Raw genomic sequence first — 23,783 nt, forward strand, 5'->3', positions numbered from 1 at the left:
GGCATGGCGCCTCCACCACTAATAGTGATGGCAATGTGGCTCAGGCCGGGCTCCCAGCAAGGAAATGTGGGAGGCCCAAATGTTCGATGGATTATCTCCCAAGAAAGAAAGCGAGTTTGGCACAGAAAGATCCATTAATCATCGACATAAATAACCCGTCTCATGAAGATATTCCGGATTATGGTTATGTCTAAGAGACATCATTGGGGGACACTCCAATGTTAGAACCAATTCCAAGGAATAGGGAGATCTCCATGAATTACACTAGCGTACATGAGACGTTAAATCGATATTCTATTATCCTTGATGATGTGTTTGCATATTCTATTACTCAAGGAATTATAAAACACGATGATATCGAACCTCGCTTCGTTGAGGAAAGTCAACGAAGAGCAGACTGGCCTAAATGGAAAGATGCGATCCAGGTTGAATTGGATTCACTAACAAAGAGACTGGTATTTGGGCCTATAACGCTGACACCCCCAAGTATAAAGCCTGTTGGCCATAAATGGGTCTTTGTTAGAAAGCGTAATGAGAAAAATGAGGTTGTTAGATACAAAGCCCGCCTTGTGGCTCAAGGTTTCTCACAACGCCCTGGAATCGACTATGAGGAGACATATTCTCCAGTAATGGACGTTATAACGTTCCGCTACCTTGTCAGTTTGGTAGTTTCCAAAAAACTTGACATGCAGCTTATGGATGTAGTTACAACATATCTCTATGGGGATCTAGATTCAGAGATATATATAAAGATTCCAGATAGACTTCAATTACCCAAGTCAAGTGGCTCTAAACCACGGAGCGCGTTTTCAATAAGATTGAGACGCTCACTATATGGATTGAAACAATCCGGACGGATGTGGTATAACCGTCTAAGTGACTACTTGATTGGAAAGGGATATGTCAACAATGAAATATGCCCATGCGTGTTTATAAAGAGGACAAGTTCCGGATTTGCAATTGTAGCAGTTTATGTCGATGACATGAACCTAATTGGAACTCTAGATGAGTTAAAGGAAATTGCTAAGTACTTGAAATTTGAATTTGAGATGAAAGATCTTGGGAAAACACGGTTTTGCCTCGGACTAGAACTTGAGCACTGTAGTGATGGGATTATGATCCATCAGTTAGCATATACTCAAAAATTATTAAGGCGCTTTAATGAAGATAAAGCAAAGCCTGTGAGTACTCCCATGATCAGTCGTAGTCTTGAGCCTGAAAAAGATCCGTTTCATCCAAGGGATGAGGGCGAAGACTTATTAGAGGCTGAAGTGCCCTATCTAAGTGCAATAGGCGCATTATTGTACTTAGCTCAATGCAAGACCGGACATCTCATTCGCAGTGAACTTGTTAGCTCGACACAGTTTTGCGCCAACACGCCGCCATTGGATTAACATAAAGACAATCTTTCGATACTTGAGAGGTACGATTGATATGGGCTTGTTCTATCCCTACAGAGAGAAAACAAATAATGGAAGTGTGGGATCGAACTCCACAAGGCAAAACGCCACCTTCTGTGCTCCTCCTCCCTTCCATCAAAATGACAACGATGTCTTGATGGGTTTTGCTGATGCAGGGTATCTCTCTGACCATCACAAAGGTCGCTCCCAAATGGGTTATGTTTTTACCATGGGAAGCACTGCGATATCTTGGAGGTCTACAAAGCAGACCCATGTTGCTACTTCCTCAAATCATGCAGAGATTATCGCTCTACATGAAGCCGTGCGAGAATGCATATGGCTAAGGTCTGTAGATAGACACATTCGAGCAACTTGTCGTTTGAAGTCTACCACAGATGAACCTACATGCATTTATGAAGATAATGCAGCTTGTATTTAGCAAATGAAGTTAGGTTTCATCAAGGGCGACAACACCAAGCATATATCACCTAAGTTTTTTTACAATCAGCAACAACAAACACTTCTAAATATTGAAGTGAATCAAATCCGTTCAGAGGATAATGTAGCGGACTTGTTTACTAAGTCGTTACCTAAATCCACCTTCGAGAAACATGTGAAGAGCATCGGATTAAGAAAGTTATCCGAACTCCCATAATTGTAGAAATCAGGGGGAGACCTTGACATCAGGGGGAGGTATGATGTCTACATGTTCGATCTCGAAGAGTGAATGACGTGTTGTGCTCTTTTTGCCCTTCGACCATGATTATTTTTGTTCCACAGGGTTTTTGTTACCTGGCAAGGTTTTTAGTGAGGTAACGATCAAAACGTCATCACCGAGTTTGAGAGGCACAAGGGGGAGTGTGGAAGGATGTCGACTACTCCATATTCACGCGCGTTGTGCTCTTTTTCTCCTTCGACCAAGGTTGTTTTTTCCCACAGGGTTTTTATTACTTGGCAAGGTTTTTGACGAGGCAACTTAGAAGTGCATAGCAGAGGCAACACTATTGATATGGAATATCCAAGGGGGAGTGTTGTAAATGATAATGACTATTCATGCAATAGGTATTGCTTAATGTATGCGATTGACAGACTCGTAATGTATGCGATTGACATACTTGTAATGTGCGATTGATTAGTATAGTTATTATGTATTGCCTTTTGTATACATGATATAACCCTATATAAACCTCATGGTGAGATGAATATAATACAATTATCCAATTCTCTACAACAAACGTTTGGCTATCTCGAAAAACAGAGAGATGAACAAAAGTTTGATGATGTTCATAGGATATTTTGATGTTGTTGTTGCAAAGTGGGAGAGGGAGATTGGGTCAATGCGGCTATGTTGCACGATTAGGTCAGAGGAGAGAGAGAGAGAGAGAGAGAGAGAGAGAGAGAGAGAGAGAGAGAGAACGACAGAGAAATGAGTTGAGGATTGAATAAATGGCCCTATTTTAGCAAAAGAATAAGAAGGTGTATATAGTTCGAGTTGCTCGTATAAATAAAAAACCTGTTGACAGAATTTAGAGTTGGTAAAAGTCATGGTGGGCTAATTGACTTAACAGGTCGCCGTTTCCCTTTATTCATCAACTTTGTTTATTTTTAAAGTTTCGACATCGAGGCATCCCCCAGTGATAATCATAATTCCGAACATTCTCATTAGATGGATTTTAAGTGTCGATAATCAAAGAATCGGATTGTACCAAAGTATCATTCGAACCCACAGGCCTCCCACGCTTCCTAGCTAGGGCCATGTCCTGTGACGCCATAGTGTCACTGTCTATAGCGTTGGTGCCATGCATACCTCTGTGTAGGGTGGCGCTATTTCCTAACCTATGGACGTCTATCCTTGCAGACACGTTTGCAGCAAATATGTGTGATCTCGTCACTATAGCGGGAATCGAGATGAGACATAGTGGGGACAGAACACTGCAATTCCTGTTATTTCTATTGAACATTGACATTCTTATCTCCCCCTAACGACGAGAAGACTGTCTCATCAAAATGATAATTCTGAAAAACAAGCGGTAAAGAGATTGCCCAACAAGAGGTTGGAGCTTCAAAGCCAATGTATATGCCTATTTGTCTGTAAGGACCCATCTTGGTGCGTTGTGGTGGCGCAATTGGCACATAAATCGCTCACTCAAGTATGCGTAAGTACGAGATACTTGTACCTAGTCACTAGTTGTAATGCAGAGGTAGATTGAGTATGTGGCGGTGGGTCGTAGATGAATTAGCATAGCTGCATACAGTATTGCATAACCCCAAGCAAAAATAGGGAGATTGTTGCACATTACCAATATCTGGACTGCCATCGTAGTCATTTAAATGGCAGCTTCCTCGAGACCATTTGGGTGTATATATGGGAATATGATGTCCAACATCAATCTCCAATGACATGCAATAATCATCGAAAGTGTTCGATGTAAACTCTCAAACATTGTTAAGTCGAATTGACTGGATGAGATGATCCGGTTAGTGAGCCTATAGCAATATGATCTGTGTTAGAAATTTAGAATAAGCAACATTATGTGTGGACAATGGCGAGATAAGTGACCAACGTGTTTGCTTCAACCAACATCACGAAGTATTTAAACGGTTTGCAAGTTGGTTGAATCGGTCCACTTAATCCCCTCAGATTCTATGTAAGAACAAAATGAGAACTTTTATATCCTTTGCATAGGACTATTTCAGTCCTAATTTCCTTAAGGAACAAGCTTTGCAGAATGAGCGAGGGTCTTAGAAGAGGAATTTGGTTGGGCATGTGCGGTAGAAACGCTATTGGAAGCAAAATTAATGATAACTATACCATTCATGGCATCATCACTAGGGACGGCGCCAGCCCAAGGCCGGCAGTGGATCGCGGTGGCACCAGGAATGGCGTCGGTAGTCTCATTTGTTCCGAAAATCAATTTCTGATTGTCGCTTCATTTCGCTAGAAAGAATGGATGTCCGTGTGAAGTCTTTAATAGACGGACCATCATATCACGACTAGGATGACATAACATGTTGTGCCAAATCTAATATGTGTCTGAATCCAAGAGATCTTCTCTCATAACTTTATTGGATTCAATAGCTTGAATAGTGGTGACATAAAGTTCACTAGAGAGACACATAAATTTCTCTAAGATGCGCTTTTGTCTGCAATCATTAGAGATGATGCAAAGGAATTCTTTTTCGTTCTCAGTATGGGTTTCGGTATGGAATCCGTTGGCTCGAATATCTTTAAAGCTCAGTACTTTTTGATTTTCCTTGAGAGCATAGAGAGCTTCTGCTACTATAATCAATGTGCCATTAGGCAAAAGGAATTAGGCCATTCTATGTCCTTGAACTAAACCTGATGGCCTAGCCATCGTAGTCACAGATAAAATATGTAGGCAACACCTCTAAGAATAATTGCCTACGGCGGAGAATGGTGTGCGTAGTAGCACTATCAGCAAGACATTAAAGTTCTCCAGTGTCCATTTCTTGAAAGAAAAGCTCAGAATTTAAATGGAGTCATAATGAAAAAAAAACTCAAATATTTTTTCATAAGTCAATGATGTATATCATTATTTCTTCAACTATAAAGAAAATCTAATCCGAAACTAGCTAATGCAAAACAAAGGTAGTGGTTTACTTCTTTCAGTAACTTCAAAGTAAATATGACTAGGAAAGTGAAGAGATGTCGGTAGAGTAATGCTCACTTAAGTACTACTTATCCCAAAAATTTTCTAGACATCATACCCACATTGGATGAGCCTAGTTGAAGAAAAACTAAACCAATGGCATCTACTAAAGATACTATGGCAATTGCCTTAATTATTACATCTCTTGGAAAAAAATAAAGACTTATAAAAAATCGTAAATCTCTTGATCTTAGCCTGATTTGAAGTCTTCCACCCTTAGCTTAAGATCACCTTCTTAATCTTTTTGATCCATGTAGTTTGCTTCCCTTACTTCACGATACATCTTTTATGCATTTGCAACATTCTGGGATGCGTTGCATGCCTTTGCCCAATGTCCAGACACTCCACATCGAAGACAAGCATCTTTACGGTCAGGCTCCCTTGATCAAGGTGCTTTTAGGACTCAATTAGGATGGCCTCTATTCTTGGTGGCGCCACTACCATGGCCAGAAGTATTTCCTCCCTCTCTCTTCACATATGGACCACCACGGTCCTGTGCCCAACTGTTTTGGCAGTTACCTTTCTCATTAGAGCGATTATATGGACCAGAACGTCCAGAAGTGTCCATAGATTTAGGATTTCACTCTTGGCAGCCTCCCTTAGAGGCACGATTATAATTGGACTTCGGAATAGACTTTGTTCCCAAGGGTCTCTAATTATAGTTTTTTCACAAGGATGTTGTCATCCTTTTCAGTGACATTCATGCTCCAATTAGCTTATGAAACCTTGTGATACATCCTGCAGTAACATCAATGCGATAGTTCTTAGCAACCATCAATGCAGATACGGGGGAGATAGAGAGAACCCTCTCAATCGTCATCGCATCTGTCATATCTTTTCCACAGAATTTCATCAAGGATTTGATACGAGATGCTTTTGAATTATAGTCAAGAACAGTCTTGAAGTCACAGAAGCGGAGGTTATGCCATCTCACTTCTAGGTAAGAAAGCAGGGAGTCATGGAAGTTAGGTTAGGAAGCAAGGAGTCATGGAAGTTCCAGAAGCGCTCTTCGAGTGAGACCTACAGCCTTCTTGGGTCATCTTCATTCAGGTACTCCTATTGAAGAGAATCATCCATATGATAAGTCAATAAGATGACCGCTTTTGCCTTATTAGCCTCCAAGGCTTCGGTTTAGGCTACAATAAGCACGTCCTGGGTGGGCTCAAGAATCGTTGATAGAATACCTTGAGCCTTGAGATGCTGGCAGACATCATGCACCCACTTGTGGTATCCAGTGCAGTTGTCCCCAATGGAGTAAAATCCCCATTTTTTTAGGTTACTCATCCTGAAAAAGAACAAGAAAATTGGTTAGTTTCGGAGCAAAAGGCTACCATGAAAACAAAATGAATTTCTGAGCTTAATTGCTCCTAAGAAATTTGATTCCAAGAGATCTTGGATTCAATCGAAACAGTAATGTAAGTGGTCGACCATAAAATCTCAACAAACTCTAAGTTTAGAGATATCAACAAACTCTAAGTTTGGAGATCTCAACAAACTCTAAGTTTGGAGATCTCAACAAACTCTAAGTTTAGAGATAGGACGAACTCCCACAGTTCGGCTTAATCTTCCCACAAAAGAAGAAGTGAGAGGTAGAAGAAGGGAGGTTAAAAGTCCTCGAGAAAAAGAAAAGAATGAAAAGTACTCAAAAGGGGGAACTTTTAAAAAGATTTACCTTGAAAAGGGTAAACAGTGGTTGCCAGACCTTTTAGCCGGAAGTTGGTAAAAAAAAAAAGTACGTATGGCCGGTGGTTGGCCGTTGCTGGCTGAAACTGGCCAAAGCAGTTTCCAGCATGTGGTTCAGTCATTTAGGTGGCCGGTTCGATGCTTTTTCGTTCGAGTCTGGAGGTTCTGCTTCCGGTTCCAGGATCATGGAGTCGAGGCACTCTTGGTGACCAAGTTTAGTGGTTTGGAAGGCAGTGAACCAAGCAAAGATTTCATTCTAATTCCGAGGGCCAGTTTGGTACTTTTCCTACCGATCTTGGTGGTTTGGCTGTCGGTTTTGGGGCTCTTGGAATTGATGAATACATGGTGTGCAGCGGAGGCAGTTAGGGTTTCAAGGTCTAGTATTTGGATTTAGGGTTTGGCTATTTGTTTTAGAATTAGGGCTTCATGCTGATAATGTGTTTTAGAAAAAAGGGATGCAGAGAACAGCAAAGAGAGTTTGGGAGAATGATCTGCACTTTCATTGATTATAGGGGACTCTTTATATAGAGGATTACAAGCAAAGAATCGGAGCCTTACAAGGAAACATAATCATGCAATGATTTTTTTTCTTCTTTCTTTTAAGGATCGTATAATGATTAGGATATCTACGAAGATATCTGTAAGACTAATTCTATTACAACTCAGACAAGTAACTAGAGTTTGGGTCAGACACATAATCTAGATGTCCTTAAACAAAAACGAGTGTTAGAGTATCTCTAATGGGTTTCCTATTTAAACTCTTCCCTGAAAAGTTAAAAAGAAAACGCTCCAACCATGTTTCCTACTACACTCCTAAAATAGAAAACTTGCTAGGAGTTCCGAAATCTATCTAATTGTTGTGTTTACATAATTTTAGAGCAAAATAATAATTTATGGCTCCCTAAAGTGTTAGGTATGATCCAAAATTCCTAATAACAATTTTTAAGCACCTTAAAAGGCTCCTAATATTTTGATATTTTTTTTCAATAAATTGTAGATAAAAAATAAATATAGAGCATCTTCAATGATGCTCTTATAATCAGATAAATAATACAAAATATAGTCAAATTTCGACCAAGACAAAAGATTTCGCTCCTTTTAGCCCTATATTTTAATGACAGGTTTTATAGGAACTGGACATAGGTTGCTTTTGTACAAAACCATTAAAATAACGTGTTTGAGTGGTGCACGCTCATCAGTACTTTCCAAAAAACAAATATGAAAATTGAACAGTACATACATTCAATGATTCAAAGGTGCACAAGCAAAAAGCCCGAGTTATGTTCGGTTGTGAATGTTAATATACTTGATTTGGATTCAGCGACCACCTGAGAGGAGAGTCGACTCGGGAACATATGAACACTGATACACCATTTGAACATCATCAGGACCTTCATCATGCACAAATACTAAACCACTCGGAGAGAGCCGAAGGAGTGACAACTCCGGGAGAGCAATATCACCCTCCAAATACTGCATCACTTGTCGCATGCTTGGCCTGGCTGCAGGCTCCGAACAAGAGCACAATAATGCAAGCTTCAACACCAATTCCACTTCCCCAACTACAAAATCGTTACTCAATTTTTGATCTCTTGCCTCTAGAATATTACCTCTATTCCAACACACAAAAACCCGATCAACCAAAACGATATCGTCCTTTGGTCCTTGTCTCTCTATTGGCCTTCTTCCACAGGTAACTTCGAGCAAAAATGCCCCGAAAGAAAACACATCTGTGCTCGCGGTGGCACGGCCGGTTCTTGCATGCTCTGGGGCTATATACCCAAGTGTGCCAGCTACATGAGTAGTTTGAGGGTCTATTCCACGGTCACATAATCTTGCAAGTCCAAAATCTCCTAATCTTCCATTGAAATCCTTGTCTAGTAGCACATTACTGGCCTTCACATCTCTGTGAATCACTACATGTTCCCATTCTTCATGAAGATAGAACAACCCTGAAGCCACACCTTTGATGACTCTAAACCTCTGACTCCAGTTAAGAGTCACATTCGGTTGGTTGTAGAGGTACTTATCCAAACTACCATTAGGCATGTAGTCATACACCAAAAGTAGTTCACCCTTTCGCCTGCAAGAAAAGTTATAAATAACAATGTTAAAATAAAAAATATAAAAACATGAATATCAAATTAACATTTTATCATACACGGCCAAAATTCGCACATGGAGAGACAAACATATCAAAATTATACTATATATAAAGTGTGAGTTCCACTGTTTCGCTTAATTAGAATGACGATTTTGCCCTCATTTTAATATTATAATATATAAAGTGTGAGTTCACTTTTTTGATATGTTTTTGATCAATTTCTTTTGCTTCTGTAGGAAGGGTAGGGGACTTGGAAAGAGAGGATTTCAGACATTTTTACCTAAACACATAGTGATTTAATTCTGCTATGCTTTTCAAGTAATTCTTTTGCAAATTTCAGCATAGATAAAAGGGTTTATCTTAAGAGAAATTTTTAAGAACAGTATATGAACTTAAGGTCACTTCGAATTAAGGTGGCCAACGTTTCTAAAACCCAACATAAATACATGGACTTTTAAACCCGACCCACTTTTCGTACATGCCGTCATTAACTCGGTTAACTCTATATTTTTGTTCATTCGTTAAAGGATATTTTACTATTTTTGCTCTCTCTCTCTCTCTCTCTCTCTCTCTCTCTCACTTTCAAATTGAAAGCCCAATACTTCATCATCACCATTTCTCTCATCAGATCATTCACTGTCTTTAATTGATTTTACTCCTTCTCTTTCTCTTATTCATTTCACTGTTGGAGATTCCAACAACAACAAGATGAAGAATATTGAAGATGATGAAGACTCTCTCTCTCTCTCTCTCTCTCTCTCTCTCTCTATCTCTCTCTCTCTCTCCCTCCCTCCCTCCCTCCAATCATCCAAAGAACCCATTTCTTCTCTCTCAATCTTTGCTCTCTAAAGAAATCCGGAAAATTACTCCGACATCCAATGGAGACCGAAAACGCACTGTCGTCCCAAATGTTTCTAGAATGGCATCGAAGCTAAGAGGATTCTCCTTAATTCTCCTGTGAGTCGGAATTTCCGAAGGCCGGTAAGCAAATTTCGAACTAGAACCGCCTTGATCCTCACAACTTTGCTTCTTCTCCTCCCCGCCACCATGAACTGACTCTATAGAAGCTTCATTCTTTTCTTAGCCTTATTATCATCCCTGGTGATGTTCCTCTACATTGAGTCCTCACTGGAGGTCTCCTCCTGACCAAATTATTGTCCTTGGAATCCGTGTCACCTCTTGCGATCGGCCTCTGCGGGAGATCCGACTCGGCCTCACACTCGTTGTGGTGAATCTGACATCACCATGGAAAAACCATAGCAATTGTTGATTTCGTGCTGGGATGTACTAAAGGAAGATGATGAGGAGAGAGAGATATGGGTGTAGAGAGAAGTCTTGGGTGTCCATAGCAATTGCTAGTGTTACATACCATTTTTTTTTTCAATCAAACTTGAAGAGACTGAATTGCCCTTGTCTCCTTCTTGTTTGTAAGGAACATGCCAATCTGCCAAGGAGTGTGAGATATGTGATTGTTTTGTGTATATCCCACAGAATGGGGATGACACTGCTTCCTTGAATGTTACTGTTGCATCTTCTATTGTCCTTCATCAGTTTGGAGGTATCCTATCAATAATGATATGAATATTTTCTTTTTATGCCTTTTGGTATGTGTACGTGGATATTATCCCTTGCTCACACTATTATCATTTGGATTGCATTATCGAGTGGCTGAAGATTATAATCTATGCCTAGTTTGTTGATGCCCAAATATGGAAGCAGGGAAGACATCAACTACCTAACTCTAGCTAGCTAGCCCTAATTGTTATGGGAGGCTAGATACATTGTCGTCAATCTCAATAAGGTATCTAATTGGAATTTGTCATGTATGTTAGAGAAAAAAAGTATAAGACAGTACTCAGTGATAGAAAAAACTGTAATATATTTTTTAGTGTACTCTTGCCATTAATCTGAAGCATGTTCTGTTTGTATTGCTGTTGTTAGAATATGACCTGCCTTTTAAGTTTTAGGGTTTATTATTTTGAAATGAAAAAAGAAGAAGGCAAAATATACAACTAAATAACATGAATTTGGATATAAGTACTACAAGAGATCAATACTTATCAGATGAATTCACACAGGATATCAAAATATCTGTATAGTTCGTAATTGGAAGTTCTAGTACAAATATTTGAACAAATTAGCTTATATACGTCGAGTTTAAGGTCTCAAGGCTAGCCATCAACAAGGTTCATCACACGTCTTACCTTTACTTTGAGCTCATAAACCATGTGTGACGTCCCGAACCCGGATTCACCGGTTTACTAGTCATTTGGACAGTAAACAACTTTTACTTTCACTTTTACTGTCGTTTCAATGCTTTTAGGGGGCCCTAAAAGTTGACTTTTTGTTTGGGTCAAAATTTGAGAAATTTTCCTTCATGAAGGTTGTAGAGGACGTTAAACCGAGCGCGTGCATATGTGGTACGTAAAAATCGGGCTTCGTATGCGAGAGTTATGGCCAAAAATGTGAAGTTACTGTTCATGGTAATTTTTGATTAAAATAGAAATTTACCCCGGGTAGGTTTCCATTTCCGGAAACCCACCCCAGCTCTTTCTCTCTCCTCTCCCCCGACCTCTCTCTTCTCCGGTTCGACCATTTTCCCTCTCCCTCCGATTTCCGGCGATTCCGGCCACCAACCGGCGTGCCACCGGTCACCAGAGGAGCGCCTCCTCCCTCCGAGCACCCTAGCAACCTTGGTTTTCCACGATTTGGCCGGAAAACCACGGATCGAAGGAAAAACTCCCCCGGCTGCAGTTTGAAGCTTTTGCCGATTTCCGGCGATTCCGACCACCTCCGGTCCCCATCTCGCCGTCGAAGGTTCGGTTTTCATCACTGATCATTTCCCCTATGGCCTTGTATCACGATTTGTTGTGTAGATGCCGAATCGACGAATTGAAATTCTAGGGTTCTTGAGGATTTCTGGGTTTTTGTTCATTGAATCGATTTCGGCCATTTTTAATTGTTATTTGGGAATGTTGTAGTTGAGAAGTTGAATCAGTGTGTTGAGAAGGTGCTACTGCCAAATTTTGGTGGCCATCGGAGATGGTGGCGGCGGCGCCGCCACTGTGGGCGGCGGTAGCGGCGGCTAGGGTAGTTTATAAATTTCAATTTTTAGCTAGTTAAATTCTATAATTATCATAGAGCTTATATATGAAGTTTGGTGAATTTTGGAGGAGTTTGGAATTGTTTGTGAATTTTCGAAGTTTGGAGTTTTGTGGTGGAATTATGGGAAATCCGGCCGTCGGATTTCCCTCGTTTTCATTATGGAATATGTAAATTGAGGAATTAGAATTGTGGAAGAGATTTGGGTTGAATTTGAGAAGTATTGGAGATAGGGATTTTCGGATTTCGTTTAAGTTCGTAATTATTTTATCGGATTGCCGTTTACGGAAATATAATTGTGTACAGGGCAATGTCGCGAGCTACGGTTAGATGAAGGAACTCGTTTGCGTGGTTGCCAATAGTACTGTGAGTGGACATTTGTTTTTAAATTAATTCCGCATGCAGTATTATTATTATTTTCTTCCAATTGAGATTTAATTATGTTTTGAATATTTGAGATTTAGTTTATCGAGATTTATTTATGGATTACGAGATTAGTATTGAAATTCCTTCCGAGGGCTTTTAGTAGATTTTTGAGAGTCATTCATGAGTTATTGAGTTGGGAAATGATTTTCGGGAAGTGACTGATTCGGAAAAATATTATGAGAATTATTGTTTTCGAATATCAGTTTTTATGAAGATATACGAGTGCGATGGATTTAGCAAATATTTGAGTGTGATTGATTTATCGAGATTTATTGGGTTTTGAATTCCGCACTTATCAGACTTGGGTTAGATGGAACTTTCTTTCCGAAAGCAATTATTGAATTATAGAGTATGTGATTATGCTTTCGAGGATTTATTGAGATATCGAGGATTGAGTTAGCAAGTTATTACGGAGTTATGCTTTCGGTGAATTATTATTGATTTATTGAGGTAATATCGAGTTTCTTTCCGAAAGCAAGTGAGTGAAAGAGGTTATTTTCAGTTCTTGAGGAGGCTATTCAGTTTATTAAGGAGGCCAGTTTTGGCGCATGCGTATCTTACCTAGTTGGCAGTCCCTTCTAGGTAATGGTCTGGTTGGCAGTCCCTTCCAGACTACAGCTCGGTTGGCAGTCCCATCCGATGCGTCACCTGGTTGGCAGTCCCTTCCAGATGACATGAGGTAGTTGGTCGGCAGTCCCGTCTACTACCTGTGGTTAGTCGGCAGTCTCGTCTACCACATGTGGCTAGTTGGCAGTCCCATCTATCCACCGCCTCCTATTCCGGTTGGCAGTCCCTTCCGATGCGTCATCTGGGTGGCAGTCCCTCCTAGATGGCATGAGATGACTAGACAGCAGTCCTTTCTAGTCATCAAACGAGCCTCATGAAAAGGATGTTTTTATAAGGATTGAGGATGAGATTTTAAGAGGTTTCAAGATGTTCTTGTTACATGATTGAGATTTCAGTAAAGAGGATGATTAAAAGTGTTTTCAAGATTGTTACTGCATGCGAGATTTTAGAGAATAACTTGGGAAAGCATTAAGTTTTACTTATTCATTTGAAATTACTTATTTTTCGTCCACTCACTCTAACGGATTTTAAATGTTTTTCCCTGGGCCCTTCGGTTTTAAATGCCCAGTTTGCAGGCCAGTTTAGCTTGAGGTCGAGCGTACTTGGGGTTGAGGCATAGCTGTCATAGCTTCCGCATTATAAAAGTATTGGTCGTTTATCTTGTATTCTACCTTCTTGTACGCCTGAGAAATAGATTGCTCTGATAACTCTTGAGATTAATATTCTTAAGTTTCAGAATTGTTTTGTGATATGAGAGATGTTGTGATATAGGGAGCAGGGTGGCTCCAGGAGAATAAGGATGGATGATTTAGAAGTGTAATTGTTTTTCTACAGGTTTTGGGTTGTCCATTTTTAGGGGAAGTTCTGTCAAATTTTTGGTAGAATTTCTTCTAAGGTGGGCCCCGCAGGGCCTTTTCGGATTTCAGGGTGAAATCCGGGGCGGGTCCTGTCACCATGCGGTCAAAGAAAGGGGTTGAAGCCAATATGATGCCAACTGCACAATGCAATATTGTACATACAATCAGAGTGAAACCTAGTTCTCCCTTATTGTCTTCCTGGTCTCTACTACCATCACCGTATGATCTGAACTTTGTACACCACCTCTCATGTAGTTCTCACTATCCCTTAAAGGGAGAGGTGATGTTAGTATTCATTGTCAATAATGCAGCTTACAATTTCATATTTGGTTTTATAATCAGATATGAATTGTTGCAATTTGACATGTATTACTTTATTGTAATTTGTGTATTGCATCTACAGCTTCAGTCATTTCACCTTGCATCTGTTACACCATCATCAATTTATTTTTGCTCTTCTCATTAGATCTTATTCGAGGAGATGGGGATTCTTGATTTCAGACTTGGCATTTCATTGACTCGGTTGTAAAATCGTATTTGTTAGGAAATTCGGGTCACCTTCCGAATTTCCTAGCCCAAGACCGAAACCGAATCAAGACAATAATCACAAACTATGCAAGCAAACACAAGATTGTTGACGAGGTTCGGTCAAATAGTTGACCTACGTCCCCAGGTGGTGATGATGGTGGATCCACTAAACGAGAACAAGATTACAAACTTTTGAAGAATGTTTTGGTTCTTCCACTCAAATAACCTCTCTCCTCATAACCCAAATTCTCAATAGAGAATTCCCAAATACACCCAATCTCTCAAAACTTGCAATTCTCTAAAATCTCTCAAATTTTCAGAACTCTCAATTGATCCACACCTAAAACTATGCCTCTAAGGTCCTATTTATAGGTTCACAATCAGGCAGACTTATAATAGGATTCAGAATCATAGAAGGTAATCCTAAATCTTTACTTCTAAGGAAAAACTCCATAAATCCTAGATACACTAGAATAGCTTACCCAAAGCCTTCAGAAGTCAAGAATCCAAAACAGAAAAGGAATTAGATATTGAGCCGCAATCCTAACAGTATTATGCCTCTCTCAGGCAAGTCCTTATCTTATGTTTTTCTTATGTATCTGTATATTTTTTGAGCTTCTGATCAATTAGTGATTGGATTTCTTTTTGTTGGCTAGGATTTGAAGGAAGTTTTCCAGATTGCTAATAGATATTTCCCACTAATGCAGTATTTTTTTTCCCCTCATACTTTGTTGTTTTTGACCTTGAACAGTTGCTGGGTTGTTGTTTCAATGTTTATTTTATGAATTGGTTCTATTGGTCAGGATGTAACGACAGTATTGTAATGAGAAGCAAAAACTGGTCACTAATCCAAATAGAATATAGGTTTCTCCCAGAGTCTTATAAACCTACATAGTCCAAACAAAGTTGCATTTTCAATGTATGATTACCTTTCCTTGTATGATTCAGATTCTATGCATTGTAATCCTCTATATAAAGAGGCTCCTATTATCAATGAGAACACAGAGCGATTTTCTCTCAATTCCCGTTTCTCTAAAACACGTTATCAGCACGAGCCCTAACCCTAGTTTCAAGAAGCCAAAAACCCAAAAATCCTTTTTCCAGTTCACTGCCATTCACCGTGCACCTCTCTTGCTCGCCCATGCGCCTATTCCTGCTATAAGCCTCTGCCACTACTAGCCTATGCACAAGTTTAGTCGCTTGCCCTTGAAGCATCGCATCCACGGAGCACCTACTTCACCATCAGCCCAGACCAGGATTGCAAACCTGTTGCAATCCTAGCTTAGGATCGATAACATATCTCTGCAACCCAACGTCGCAAGCCAGCGCGCAGCATACGCCGCAAACAGCACACAACACTTGCCACGTACGCCCACAACGCCTGCCCAACGCGCATCCTATTAGTAGCAGCCCCGCACGCCTCTCATTTGCCAGTTTCAACAACTAGGATTGATAGCAGTCTACAATCCTACAAATCAGTTCACCTGCACTAGGACTGAAGTTCGTCTGCAATCCTACAAGTCTGTTCACCTAGGACTAAAGCTCATCTGCAATCTTACAACAAGGATCGAATACGCTCTGCAATCCTAAGAGGTATGTTTTACTAAAAGTTCTCGTTTTTGAGTTTTTCTTCTTTTTCTCGGGGACTTGCAACCTCCCTTCTTCTACCCCCCTTTCTTCTTCATAAGGGAGACCAAAAGCCGAACTGTGGGGGTTCGTGCTCACTCTAAGCTTGGAGCTTGTAGAGTCCTCCAAACTTAGAGTTTGTTGAGAAGAAAACGATCGACTGCATACATCGTTGTTTCGATCTAATCCAAAACCCCTCTTGGAATCAGATTTTCTTAGAAGCGACTACGCTCAGAAATTTTTTAAGTTTTCGTGGTAGCTTTTTCTGCTCCGAAACTAACCCTATTTCTTAATCTCTTTCAGAATGAGTAACCTGAACAAATTGAACTTTGCTCCATTGGGAACAACTAGCTCTGGATATCACAGGTGGGTTCGTGATGTCTGCTAGCATCTCAAGGCCGATGGAATCTTGGATACGATTCTCGAGCTTAGCCAGGACGTGCTAACTATTGAGCAAGCTCAAACTTTGGAAGCAAATAGAGCAGCCTTAGAGGCAAATAAGGCGAAAACCATCATCATAATGACTCGTCATATGGATGATTTGCTCTAGTACGAGTGTATGAATGAAGAAGACCCTAGAAGGCTGTAGGTCTCACTCAAAGAAAGATCTGGCAACGTCTGTGACTCCCTGCTTCCTAACCCAGAAGTGAGATGGCATAGCCTCCACTTTTGTGATTTCAAGTCAGTTCTTGACTACAACTCGGAAGCACTTCCCATTAAATCCTTAATGGAATTCTGTGGTATGATCACAGATGTGATGTTGATTGAGATGACTCTCTCTACCTTCCCCGTCTCTGCATTGATGGTTGCTAAGAACTATCAAATTGATGTTACTGCAGGACGGATCACAAGGTTTCATGAGCTCATTGGAGCTATGAATGTCGCTGAAAAACATGACAACATCCTTGTGAAGAACTATAATTCGAGATCTGTGGAAATAGAGCATATTCCGGAATCCAATTATAGTCGCGCCCCTAAGAGAGGGCGCTAAGAGTGAAACCCTAATGGTCCATATAATCGCTCTACTTGGGAAGATAACCGCCAAAATAGGCGAACACGAAACCGAAAAGGTCAACGTGGAAAGAGAGAGGGAGGCAACACCTCTGGCCATGTTGGTGGCGCCACCAACACTAGGAGCCATCTAAATGACGCTTTCAAAATGCCTCAATCAATAGAGTCTGAGCGAAGAGATGTATGTTCTCGATGTGGAGTATCCGGTCATTGGGCACACATTTGTAGAGGTCGTGAAGAAATTGTCACCACATACAAAGCATATTGTGAAGCAAGAGAAGCTCACTATGTGGAACAAGAAGATCAAGAAGATGATCTAGAGTGAAGGGTTGAAGACTACAAATCTGACTGGGATCAATAGATCGTCAATTCTATTTAAGTCTTTATTTTTCCAAGAGATGTAATAGACAATTGCCATATATTTTTGTAGTAAATGCCAATGGTTTAGTCTTTCTTCAAAGTAGGCTCACCTAAAGTAAGTGTGATGTCTAGGAAGATTCTGAGATTAGTGGTACTTAAGCGAGCCTTGCTCCACCGACATCTCTCTACTCACCTGGTCACATTTATTTTGGAATTACCGAAAGAAGTTAGATGACTACCATTGTTTTGCATTAGCTAGCATTTTGGATTAGATTTTATTTGGTCAAAGAGACAATGATATAACTCCGTTGGCTTATGAATAAAATTTCGAGTTTTTTTCATTATGACTCTATTTTAATTCTGAGCATATGACTTTGTGACTACGATGGCTGGGCCATCAGTATTAATTTAAGGACATGGAATAGCCCAAGTTCCCCTTGCCAAATGGCACCTTGATTACTGTCACAGAAACTCTTTACGCTCCTAGGGCAAATCGCACCTATGATTAGCTAACGGATTCCATGCGTAAACGAATGTAGAGAACGGAGATGAGTTCCTTTGCAATACCTCTAATGATTGCAAACAAAGGCGCATCTCTAATGATTGCGAATAAAGGCGCAACTTAGAGAAGTTTATGTGTCTCTCTAGTGGACTTTATGTCACTATTTGAGCTATTAAATCCAATAAAGTTATGAGAGAAGATCTCTTAGATTTAGACACATAATGGCTTTATCACGACAGAATAGGTCATCCTAGTCATGATGATCCATCTACTAAAGACTTCACACGGACATCTATTATTTTGAGCGAAACAAAGCATGAATCAAAAGTTGATTCTTGGACTAAGTGTGACTGCCGCCGCTGCCTCTCGCACCGCCACCGTCCACCACCAGCCTAGGGCTAGAACAGTCCCTATCCATGACGCCATGGATGGCGTCTATCATGGTAATGGCGCCCCAGGTGCTGCTGCAATCACCAACTTTGCTTCAAATAGCGTTTTAGACGCTCAGGCCCAACCACAATCCTCATTCGTTGCCTCTAAGGCCTATCGCTCAATTTACAAAGCCTATTCCTTAGGGAAGTTAGGACTGAGACCGTTCTATGCAAAGGATATGAAAATACTCATTTTGTTCTTGCATAGAATCCGTGGGGATTCTGTGGACTAGTTCAATCAACTTGTGGATTTTTAAATATCTCATGATGTTGGTTGATACGCAAACATGCTGGTCACGTGTTGTGCTATTGTCCACCTGTAAATGCTGCTTATACTACACTCCTAGCACATATCATATAACAACTGGCTCACTCCCCGTATCATCATATTCTGTCAATTGGACTTCACGATGCTATAGAGTTTACGTCGAAGACTTTCGATGGTTATTGCATTGGGACTGATGTTGGACATCACATTCCCATGAATATACCCAAATGGTCTTGCGGAAATGTCCATGGTAGTCCAGACATTGGCAATGCGCACCAATCTCCTTATATCCGCTTGGGGTGATGCAATATCGCATGCAGCTATACTAATTAGTCTACGACCCTACGCCACTCAATCTACCTCTGCATTACAACTAGTGACTGGGTACAAGTATCGTACTTATGCACATTTATGCATATTTGAGTGAGCCATTTATGTGCCAACTGCGCTGCCACAACGCTCTATGATGAGTCCTTACAGACGAATGGGCAACTATGTTGGATTTGAGATTCCAACAATCGTCCGCCACTTAATGCCCTTGCAAGGTGATCTCCTTACCCCTAGATTTTCGGGTTACTTTGATGAGACAATCTTCCCATCGTTAGAGGGAGATAAGAACACGAATGTTCAGCAGGAACGACAGAAATTGTCGTGGTCTGTCCCCACTATGTCTCATCTCGATCCATATTAAAGTGACGAGATCACACATCTGCTGCAAATATGCCTGCAAGGAAGGATGTCCCTACAAAGGACGTAGCGCCGCCCTACACGGAGGTAGGCATGGTGCCAATGCCAAAGAGAGTGGCACTCTGGTGTTACAGGCCATGGTCTCAGCTAGGATGCGAGGGAGGCCCGTGAGTTCGAAGGATACTTTGGCACATTCCAATCCTTTGATCATCAAGACTCAAAATCTATCTCATGAGAATCTTCCGAATTATGGTTATCGTCGGGGGACGCCTCAACGTCGGAACCTATTCCTCAGAATATAGAGCTCTATGAAAATTACACTAGTGTACATGAGACGTGGGATAGAAACTCCACCATAATTGATGATGTAGTTGCGCATTTCGTTACACATGAGTTTGTTGAGTCCGATGATATCGAACCACGCTCCGTTGATGAATGAATGTCAACGTAGAGAAATTTGGCCTAAATGGAAAAATGCGATCCAGGTTAAGTTGGATTCTCTAACGAAGAGGAAGGTTTTTGAGCCAGTGATGCCAACACCTCCTAACGTAAAATCTATTGACTAATGGGTCTTCGTTAGAAAGCGTGGTGAGAAAAGAGATGACAATCTTGCCTTATGGCGCAAGGCTTCTCAGAAAACGCCCTGGAATCGACTACAATGAGACATATTCTCTCGTATTGGATGTCATTGCACTCCACTACCCTGTCAGTTTGGTAGTTTCCAAATAACTGAACATGCGGCTTACAAATGTGGTCACTATGTAACTCTATGGGGATCTAGATACGGAATATACATGAAGATTCATGGTGAACTTCATTTACTCAAGTCAAGTGGCTCTAGATCACGGAGCGCGTTTACAATAAGGTTGAAACGCTCACTAAAGTGACTACTTGATTGGGAAGGGATATGCCCGCGCGTTTCTATAACAAGTTTCGGATTCCATCACGGTTCATGTTGTACATGATCTTCATTGGAAGCCCTTAAAGAGTTAAGGGAAACCGTTGAACACTTGAAATCCGATTTTGAGATGAACGATTATGTCTCAGTTTGGAACTTAAGTATCGTGTTGATAGATGCTTAGGCATTTTGACAAAGTCAAGCCTGCAAGCACCTTCATGATCGTCCGTAGTCTTGATCCTGGAAAGGATCATCTTCGTTCGAAGGATGGTGACGAAGATGTGCTAGAAGCAGAAGTGTCTTACTTAAGTACAATAGGCACATTATTGTACTTACCCCAATGCACAAGACCGGACATCTCATATGTTGTGAACTTGTTAGCTAGGTATAGCTGTGCGCCAACGCGACGCCATTGAATTGGTATAAAAGATATCTTTCGTTACTTGAGATGTACGATCGATATGAGCTTGTTCTATCCCTACAAAGAGACGATGGATTCGAACCTATCACACACCAGGAACACCGCCAACACTGGCCTGCTTCCACTATCTCCATCCCAAAACGATAAGAGTTTTGGAAGGTTTTGCTGATGTTGGGTATCTCTCTGACCCACACAAAGGTCATTCCCAAACTGGTTAAGTGTTCACCATGGATAAAGACCATGATATCTTGGAGGTCTACATAACAGACCCTAGTCGCTATATCTTCGAACAATGCAAAGATTATTGCTCTTCACAAAGTGGTTCGTGAATGTATATGGATTGGATCCATAGTTCAGCATGTTCGAACAATTGTGGTTTGAAGTCTACCACAGATGAGCCTACGAGCATATAGGATAATGCTACTTGTTTTGAAATAAGGCTATATCAAAAGTGACCACACCAAGTATAATCAACAACAACAGACTCTCCTCAAGATTAAAGTGAACTAGGTTCTATTTGAGGACAGTTCGGCAAGCCTGCTCACTAAGTCATTGCCTAAATTCCACTTTCGAGAAACATGTTGGTAGCATCGTTTGCGAAAGTTATCCGAACTCCCATGACCGTAGTCATCAGGGGGAGATGCAGACATCAGGGGGAGATGTCTACATGTATGGTCTTTCCCCTTCGATCGAGGTTATTTTTGTCCCATATGGTTTTTATTCCTCGGCAAGGTTTTTAATGAGGCAACGAGAGGAGCACCACGTTTGGGCGACACAAAGGGGAGTGTTCAAGTAAATCCAGAATATGTGTCTGACCCAAACTCTAAGTTACTTAACCTAGTGGTAATATGGTTTAATTAGAAGAATCTAGAGATTCCTATTCAATGTATGATTACCTTTCCTTGTATGATTCAGATTCTATGCATTATAATCCTCTATATAAAGAGGCTCCTATTATCAATGAGAACACACAGCGATTTTCTCTCAATTCTCGTTTCTCTAAAACACAATGATATATATTTTTACTTATTCTCTAAAATTTTCAAGTTTTGAAGTACCTTAACAAAGATTGCCCATTCTCTAGACTTTATGCAAATAATATTGTGATAACAAGTTAAGCAATCTTTGTACTTCAAAACTTGAAGATTTTAGAGAATAAGTAGACAATATTATATATATATATATACACACACGAGTGGGTTCTAGAGAGGACGTCCGCACTTCGCTAAAGTGTGGACGGCGAAGCAACGGAGGCATTCCAGGTGGCGACGGAGGCGCGCGGCTTGCAGGAGGGAGGCCGGAGACATCTCGGATGGTTCTGGGCAGCGTTCGAGGTCGGGGTTGCAGGTTCTGGGCAGCAACCCGACCTGCAACTGCAGGTTTTCGAGGCAGCAAGCTGCAACCCCGTCGCCGGCGACTCCACCTACTGCAGACGGCTCCGCCCGACCCCTGGCGTCCGTTCGGCAACCCCCACCGCTCCATCGCGCCCCGGGCAGAGCTGCAGCGTCGCCATCCGCACTTTAGCGAAGTGCAGACGTCCTCTCTAGAACCCGCCCGTGTATATATATATATCATTGCTATTTAACATTGGAGTTTAACATCAGAAATATAAATATCAAGGTTGTATTGAAAAAAAAAATTACAAAAATGTACTGAAGAACTAGAGAAATCCGGTGAATATATTATCAAAATTTGAAGACCATACCTGCAATATCCCAACAGTTGTACTAAATTCCGGTGACGAAACCGGCCAATACTAACGATTTCTGCTACAAATTCCTTCATCCCCTGTCTTGATTCATGTGATACCCTCTTCACTGCGATCTCAATTTTAGAGGAGGGTAATGAACCTCTGTATACTTTACCAAATCCCCCAGTTCCCAAAAGCTCATTTTCCCTAAACCCATTAGTGGCTATATACAATTCTTTGTACTTAAACCTGTGAGGACCATACTCTAGCTCCCAATCTTCAAGCACTTCTGCAAACTTCTTCTTCCTTCTTATGACGTAAACCACCCCAGAAACCACTAGCAAAACCAAACTTACTGAAATCAGAGGCACATCCAGGGTGAAAAGCATGGACCTCTTTTTACCTGCAATGCTAGGCAACTTGGGAAGTTTGGAAGCCGTAAGGTCTTGAGCTTGGCCATTCATCCTAAAGCTCCAACCCACTACATAATGGGATGTGGGGGCTATAGCAGTTGAAGAGGAAAAGCCAATATACATGGCTTTGTTGAGAATTGGGGAAAGGTCATATTTCAAAGACAAAAGTGGAGTTGGGGGTTTAGTTGCAACAGCAATTGGAGCCATAGTAACTTCAATTTGCTTCTTGGTACCATCATATTCAACCCACACTCTCATTTCTTTACCACTGGTAAGAGTCAGGTTCTTGAAGTACTGACCATCAAAATAACCAGCTGGAGCAGCTTTGACAGAGCGCAAGCCATTGATGTCTATCCCAACATGGTTTTCATTGATGTCACTCAATTCCGCGTTCTGGACCGTGTCAAGCTCCACAGCAAAAACATGATTGGTGAAATTCCCATTGTTGGAGACGTTGAACAGGCCCAGGTACTGGAACGCCAGAGCTCCGGGGAGGCCTCTCGTCGGAGCGATGACAAAGGCGATTCCATGGCTGCTGATAGGAGGGTACTCTGATCGGATGGCAAAGATAAAGTTGGTGGAGAAGGAGAAGGCGGTGTCGCTCTCTGAGTTCTTGAAGGTCACTGGGTTAGGGTAGAAGGCATGGCCACTTTTCTGTTTGGTGTCGTTTGTAACCTTCAAGAGACCTTTTGGTGTGATCTCTGCCATGCCGTCTAGACTGAGATTAAGACCAGAACGGCCATTGAAACCAGAATTGTAGATGAAATTGAGGTCTTGGGCTTCTGCTGGTACGAGACTGACAAGTAGTACTAGTAGAACAGAAATTTTGCCAAACATGGCTGGCTGGCTAGGCGTCTGTGAAGTTTCTGGCCCTTCCTTCTTGGGTATTAATGGATCAAAATCCGCCAAAAAATAAGGAAAATCAACGCATCTAGCCGACATCCGAGAAGAGTATACTGGGTCAAAGATGTTGTTTTCATGGAGAAGGTCCTGTGATATATGTAGACGATCCAGCGCCTGCTACCGTGCACAACGGGAAACCACAACATGGTCCCGGACCCCTTATATGCCACCACTCTGTGAAAAATTCGACACGTGTTACTGATATTATCATGGTTTAGCTACAGTTAGACATATA

General features: G+C 41.1%; 1 protein-coding gene across 1 annotated transcript; it reads right to left on the minus strand.

Moving 5' to 3' along the window:
* Nucleotides 1-7,792: 7,792 nt before the first annotated feature.
* On the minus strand, nt 7,793-23,700 carry LOC112169599 (L-type lectin-domain containing receptor kinase IV.1). The gene is made up of 2 exons (XM_024306653.2): nt 22,248-23,700; nt 7,793-8,837 (listed from the first exon to the last, which is right to left on the minus strand). The coding sequence occupies exons 1-2, from the start codon at nt 23,585-23,587 to the stop codon at nt 8,072-8,074; spliced, it is 2,106 nt and encodes a 701-aa protein (XP_024162421.2). The 5' UTR covers nt 23,588-23,700; the 3' UTR covers nt 7,793-8,071.
* Between the last annotated feature and the right edge of the window lie 83 nt (nt 23,701-23,783).

Source organism: Rosa chinensis, chromosome 6, assembly GCF_002994745.2.
Source record: "Rosa chinensis cultivar Old Blush chromosome 6, RchiOBHm-V2, whole genome shotgun sequence".
Lineage (NCBI taxonomy): Eukaryota > Viridiplantae > Streptophyta > Magnoliopsida > Rosales > Rosaceae > Rosa > Rosa chinensis.

Excerpts from the sequence above, each read along its gene's own strand:
- LOC112169599 (XM_024306653.2), bottom strand. The coding sequence starts at position 23,587 with ATGTCGGCTAGATGCGTTGATTTTCCTTATTTTTTGGCGGATTTTGAT. Across the intron at positions 8,838-22,247 it reads CAACTGTTGGGATATTGCAG|GCGAAAGGGTGAACTACTTT; the intron begins GTATGGTCTTCA and ends CTTTTCTTGCAG.